Raw genomic sequence first — 7102 nt, forward strand, 5'->3', positions numbered from 1 at the left:
AGAAAATAGTGAAGTAGAAATATAGTTAAATAGAAGAAAGAGAGATAGGGATCTAAGTTGTACAAAACAGATCTAACTGAAAAAAATTAGAAGCTTTTTCTCCCTCTGATCTTCTCTCTCGCTAGTTACTGCCATGGCCACTTGCATGTGTGAATTACTGTTATACTTGGCATAATCTAGCTCAATTAACATAGTATCAGAGCCTCGATCTCAAATCTAGAGCTCAAATTCGAAGTTTCGACGGAAGGCAGTGAAATTTTCTGAAATTAGGGATTCATAGTTCTTCGACCGGAGCAAAATGGCCGGAAATGAAGTGACTTTACTTGAACACAATCACCCGCTGTTTCTTCAAGCCTCTGATGCTCCAGGTCTAGTTTTAGTCCCAATTAAGCTCACAGGGCCGAAAAATTATGCACTATGGAGCAGAGCGATGAAGCTGGCACTGAGAGGAAAAGGAAAGCTTGGATTTATGGACGAGTCATGCGTAAAAAGCACATACAGAGGAGAACTTGCAGAGCAGTGGAAAAAGTATAATGCAATTGTGTTGTCGTGGATCGGAAGCACTATTGCAGTTGAGTTAATGCCTAGTATTGTATTTGCTTCAAATGCGAAGAAAGTGTGGAGTGATTTCAAAGAAAAATTTGATAGGTGTAGCTTAACAAAGATATATCACCTATGGATAGAAATTGCTAGTTTGAAACAAGGTACAGACTCTGTTACTAGCTATTATACGAAAATAAGCGATTTGTGGAGTGAGTTAGATGTATTGGTCCCAACCTCTGCTTGTGATTGTGAGGAGTCTAGACCATCCTTAGAATATTTGGCTCAACAGAGGTTGTTACAGTTCCTAATGGGCCTGAATGGGACTTACAGCAATGTAAGGAGCAATCTATTGCTAAGAAGGCATGTTGTTACTGTAAATGAGGCTTATACTATTGTAACACAAGAAGAAAGCCAAAGGTTGTTAGGAGTTGTCGACACAAACAATGATCCTTTAACAATGATGACAGGAAGAGGTCAAATTTTAAAACCAAAGAAGTTTGGGCTGATTTGTGATCATTGTGGATACAAAGGCCACTTGAAGGAAAATTGTTACAAGATCATTGATTATCCAACAGATTTTAAGAGCAAAAAGAAATTTCAAGGTGGAGGAACTAGACCTTATGTGAATGCTGCAAGTGCTGAAGCGGGAGAAGGCTAAGGGGATCCATTTCAAGGTCATGTGTTGACAGAGGAGCAATACAAGCAATTGGTAGATCTTTTGAACAAACCAACAACAGGAGATTGCTCTTCAAACATGGCAAGTATAGCCTCTTTGTTATGTAGTGCATCACTAGAAGAATAGATAGTGGATTCAGGAGCCACACATCACATTACATATAATAAGGAAATCTTAAGAAATATTAGAGAAATGATAGAACATAGTGGAGTTCAGCTGCCAACAGGGAATAAAGCAGAAATAAACACATGCAAGAAGTACAGTGGTCCTAGGAAACAAATGTGTGGACAATGTTCTACATGTACCTGACTTTAAGTTCAATTTATTGTTAGTATCAAAACTCACCAAACAACTCAGATGTTCAGTCAACTTTTATCCTGATTTCTGTCTGTTTCAGAAACTTTACAGTGGCAAGGTACTTGGGATTGGTAGAGAATCAGATGACCTGTATTTATTGAAAGGAAGAGCAATAATGTTGGCAGGCACAACTCTAAGAGGAAAGACTGACAGTACTCTGTGGCATCACAGATTAGGACATGCTTCCTTGAAGACTATACAACACTTGCCAACTTTACAAAATAAAATCAATAGTAGTAATATTGAAGATTGTGATATTTGTCCTCTAGCTAAACAGTGTAGACTACAATTTCCTGTTAGCAGTTCAAGATCAACTGATATTTTCCAACTTATGCATTTAGATGTTTGGGGGCCCTATAAGGTGCCTACCTATGACAGAAAATAGTATTTTGTTACTATAGCAGATGATTTTAGCAGATATACATGGGTGTGTTTGATAAGTGCCAAATGTGAAGTTGTAGTTGTGCTGAGTAATTTTATCTCAATAGTAAAGAATCAATTTGCTATCACTGTGAAATGTCTAAGATCTGACAATGGGAGTGAATTTTTTAACTCCAAATGTAATGAATTGTTTGCTTCTTTGGGTATAGTGTATCAAAGTAGTTGTGCCTATACTCCCCAACAAAATAGAGTTGTGGAGAGAAAACATAGGCATATTCTTGAAATGGCTAGAGCATTGAAGTTTCAAAGTGGAATTCCTGTTAAATTCTAGGGAGAATGTGTGAGAACTGCAGTATATTTGATAAATAGACTGCCAACACCTGTACTAGCAGGGAAGACTCCATATGACCTGCTTTACAGGAAACAAGCTAATATAGAGCATTTGAGGGTGTTTGGTTGCTTGTGCTATACAGTAGCTTGCCAAGGGGATATAAGTTTGCCCCTAGAGCAAGAAGAACTGTATTCATTGGTTATTCTGATACCCAAAAGGGTTATAAAGTTTATAACTTAAAAAGTAAATCATTCCTTGTTAGTAGAGATGTAGTTTTTAAAGAGCACATATTTTCTTTTAAAAATCTTTCAAGCACTACAGAAGATATATTTGTGCAAGATATGGTTGATATGTCTCCAGTTCTTCAGGACAATATTGTACAACCAGTTATGCAGGATACTTCCTCTACACAGAATATAACCCCATTGCAGGGTGACTCACATTCAGCTGGACCTGATACTTATGTAGCAGAAATGGATGCCATGCATCTTCAAAATAACCACATGAACATTGACAGTGCCACATCTCAAGGGGAGTTGAATGACACAGTTCCTGCTGATCCAGCACCTATTGAAGTAGTCTCTGAAAGTACAGCACCAGTAGCCTCTGAACATGGTTCCATTCTAGCTGAAGGACCTTCATCAGTGCATGTTAGGCCACAAAGATCCCATGCACTTCCTCTCTGGATGAAAGATTATGTTTTCACCTTTGTGACAAGCAAGTATCCCATATCATCTCACATAGCCTATCATCATCTTTCTCCAAGTTACCAATCTTATATGGGAGTATTTTCAGTATTGACTGAACCAAGAACCTTCAAAGAGGCAACTCAATATCAGCAGTGGATAGAAGCTATGAAGCAGGAGATCAAAGCTCTTGAGGATAACTCCACTTAGGAGGTTGTGTCTTTGCCTCCTGACAAGAAACCAATTGGATCAAAATGGGTTTACAAGATCAAATATAAATCCAATGATGAAGTGGACAAGTTTAAAGCATGACTTGTTGCAAAAGGCTATACTCAACAGGAAGGCTTGGATTACCATGAGATATATTCTCCGGTAGCTAAAATGGTTACTGTACGCACTGTTATCAGTGTGGCTGCATCTAAAGGTTGGCATCTTTTCCAAATGGATGTCAACAATGCTTTCCTTCAGGGAGACTTGGCTGATGAGGTATACATGAAACTTCTAGAGGGATTTAAAAAGAAAGGGGAGTATCAGGTCTACCGGCTGTTAAAATCCCTCTATGGGCTGAAACAGGCATCAAGACAGTGGAACATAAAGCTCACTACTGCCCTGTTGGATGTTGGATACACACAGAGTGCCCATGATCATTCTCTTTTTACCAAGAAGCATGAAACATACATTGTGATCATCCTTATTTATGTGGATGACCTTTTGATAACAGGAAGCTCTCAGTTTTTGATAGAAGAAGCTAAGAATACTTTACATAAGTGCTTTAAGGTTAAAGACCTAGGGGAACTCAGATATTTCCTGGGAATTGAAGTCATGAGATCAAATGAGGGTGTTCTTCTAAACCAGAGAAAATATGCACTAGAATTGATTTCTGATGCAGGATTGAGTGGTTGCAAACCTGTTGCAACACCAATGGAGCTGAATCACAAATTTACTACAGTGGATTATGACAATCATGTTGGCAAAACAGATGATGCACAACTCGAAGAAGTGGGCACCTATCAAAGGCTAGTTGGGAAGTTGCTTTATTTAACTATTACAAGACCTGATATATGCTTTGCAGTATAGGTTTTAAGCCAATTCATGCAACAACCCAAAAGGTCACATATGGATGCAGCACTGAGAGTGGTCAAATACATTAAAGGGGCACCAGGCTTAGGGATATTACTGAAGAAAGGAGAGACTCAAACACTCACTAGTTTTTGTGACTCGGATTGGGCATCTTGTCCCAATACAAGAAGGTCTGTAATAGGTTATGTTATTAAGCTAGGTGAGTCCTTATTGTCATGGAAATCCAAGAAGCAGGAGACCATTAGCAGAAGCAGAGTACAAGAGCATGGGAGTTGCAGTAGCGGAGATCATTTGGATGGTTGGTTTACTGGAGGACCTTGGAAACAAAGTACAGACACTAGTGAATTTGCATTGTGACACCAAGGCAGCAATGCAAATAGCTGCAAATCCTATATTCCATGAAAGGACTAACCACATAAAGATAGATTGTCATTTCGTGAGAGAAAAGCTCAAGAGTGGATTGATCACACCACAATATATTTCCACCAAAATGCAGCTAGCTGATCTGATGACCAAGGGGTTAGGTTCAGTGCAACACCAGTCACTTATGTCCAACCTGGGAGTGTTTGATATTTTCCACTACCCAGCTTGAAGGGAAGTACTGAAGTAAAAAGAGCTAAATGAAGCACACCAGAAAGTAGAAGGGAGTGAAGTGTAAATAATAGAAAATAGTGAAGTAGAAATATAGTTAAATAGAAAAAAGAGATATACGGATCTAAGTTGTACAAATAAGATCTAATTGAAAAAATCTAGAAGTTTTTTCTCCCTCTAATCTTCTCTCTCGCTAGTCACTGCCATGGCCACTTGCATGTGTGAATTACTGTTATACTTGGCATAATCTAGCTCAATTAACACCCTTTTAACTTGTTAATTTTTTTTATTTAGATACTTTAATTAAGAGTATTACCTATTAAACAATTGACTTGTGTTTAGCTTGTGCCAGTGTCTGGTATATCTTTAACAAACGTATACTTTTTTCACTAAGAGTTAATTTAGTGTCAACACTAGGTGAGAGTAATAAAAATCTGTTTAATTGTTTAAATCTGAAAAATGTATATCTTAAAGCTGACTTTTTGACACAAATCACAAATGGATTGTATGATCTCCTATTTTTAAGTAATTACAGTGTTGTTTATTAGTGGAATTGTCTCTATCATAGCTAGGTTATATTTAGCAAAAATTTTGAGTCTAATTTTTTTGATGTGACGAACAAAAATAAATCACGGCATTTTCACCATGAAATTGAAATACGAACTTTGAACGTGGTTGTTCAATAAATTAATCTTTAATATATCCCTACTATTATTAGTGTGGCAAAAATTAAGAAAACATAGAGAAGTAGGTAACCGTATTAAAATAAAACATGTAAAGCTAAAATTAAGAAAATGATTCCAATCAATTATTAGAATCCTCCTTTTCTTTCTTTCTTTTTTTTCACCCGGTGTCCGATACCCATATTAGGGCTCGACTAAATTTGAATTTACGCAGGAAAGTCCCACATTGGAGTAAAGCGCTTCCTAATAGGGGTGTGCAAACCGAACCGAAAAATCGCACCAAACCGAAAAGTCAAATCAAATCGATTAAAAAATCCGACTAGGTTTGGTTTGATTTGGTTTGGTATTGAGTAAAAAAATCCTGAACCAAACCGCAATATAAATATATAATTTTTATTTATGCTTTTAAGATTTTATGTAGAATTTTCTTTTAAAAAATGTCTAAAAATATTTGGGATTCTCTTGGTGGATATATATTTAATAGTATATGAAGTGCTCCATATTTATTAATCTTAAATAATAGGTTGTATGATCACTTTCTCATCAAGTGTTACTGGAACGCGTCAATCTCTTTGTTCTTCCATATTCATATCATATGCTAAGATCTATTAAATTCTTTTATCTTTTTCGAACGTGAAGTGATTATTATTATTTAGGTATCATATTGATTTTTATGTTTAATTACTAAATTTGATTAATCTTGAAAGTATACATCAACGAAAAATTATTGTCAGACGACTAAAGAAATAATTATTATGTGTTACTAAGAAAAATTTCTCATAAGAATATTTTAATAGATAATATATTTATCAATTTTTTATATTTTTACTAAACATATATTTATTTATAAAAAATTTAACAAAGTAAGATTAAAATAATATTTAAGTAACAAAAATACCCGAAAACTCCGACAAAACCGAACCAATCCAAAATGATATAGTTGGTTTGGTTTCGTTTTGATAAAAATCGAACCAACCCGATCCATGTACACCCCTACTTTCTAATAAAGGCAACTTCATACCCATGACTCGAACTCGAAACCTCTTATTAAAGATGAAATAATAAATGGACTGCAAAATAAACGCGTAGCAATATAATTTAAATTTATTCATATTATCCGTCTTTTTAAGTTTTCTGCACCTTTTTTTCCTGACAATTTTCTTCCGTAATACTTTTGATTTGAAGTTCAATTGGATTCAATGAACTTTGGTTCGAGGTAGCTTACGTTTCGAAATGGCTATCATGATATGTTGTTCCAATGGAAGTCTAATTTGTAGCAGGATATTGTCAAAGGGCCCTGTGTGATAATCAAATGTCTCGGGTTCGAGCTTGTTAGGTGTACGTGAACAAAGTATCACATGGAAATTAGAAATGAAAAAAAAGTTACTTATAAGAAGTTAGATACGCTTAATAGTATGAGGGCTTATGGGGAAAACCGTGCGGCTTGGCCCAAGGGAACAATATCACATCATGTTAAGAGTATCTTTGAACTGTATTTTAGTCCGACAGATATAAGAACCAATGGTTGGCTGCAAAGATGGAGCCAAAATTTAAAGTTTATGGGTTCGAAATTTTAGTCCGTTTAAGTTACTTGGTTCTAAATTAATAATTTGTATATATTCAATAAATTTCTTAAGACAAATATAGGATTTAGATTTAGTGGCGAAGCCAGAAAATTCAATAAGGTTATTCAAAATTTAAACACACTTTGCTAGTGGGCTATGCAAGTGCGTTTAATGTCTAATTTTGATTAATAACAAGTACTAATTGTAGG

General features: G+C 35.7%; 1 protein-coding gene across 1 annotated transcript; it reads left to right on the plus strand.

Moving 5' to 3' along the window:
- Window positions 1-298: 298 nt before the first annotated feature.
- On the plus strand, window positions 299-3184 carry LOC142169523 (uncharacterized). The gene is made up of 4 exons (XM_075231391.1): window positions 299-1165; window positions 1617-1937; window positions 2289-2476; window positions 2602-3184. Exons 1-4 carry the CDS (start codon window positions 299-301, stop codon window positions 3182-3184), a joined length of 1959 nt encoding a protein of 652 aa, XP_075087492.1.
- Window positions 3185-7102: the final 3918 nt, after the last annotated feature.

The sequence above is a fragment of the Nicotiana tabacum genome, chromosome 15 (genome assembly GCF_000715075.1).
Source record: "Nicotiana tabacum cultivar K326 chromosome 15, ASM71507v2, whole genome shotgun sequence".
NCBI lineage: Eukaryota > Viridiplantae > Streptophyta > Magnoliopsida > Solanales > Solanaceae > Nicotiana > Nicotiana tabacum.

What these genes read in the sequence shown, in the direction of transcription:
- LOC142169523 (XM_075231391.1), top strand. Translation starts at nt 299, where the DNA reads ATGGCCGGAAATGAAGTGACTTTACTTGAACACAATCACCCGCTGTTT. An exon ending in GTGGAGGAACTAGACCTTAT is followed by an intron (nt 1,166 to 1,616) that starts GTGAATGCTGCA and finishes TGTCTGTTTCAG; the next exon opens with AAACTTTACAGTGGCAAGGT. An exon ending in CCCCTAGAGCAAGAAGAACT is followed by an intron (nt 2,477 to 2,601) that starts GTATTCATTGGT and finishes AAATCTTTCAAG; the next exon opens with CACTACAGAAGATATATTTG.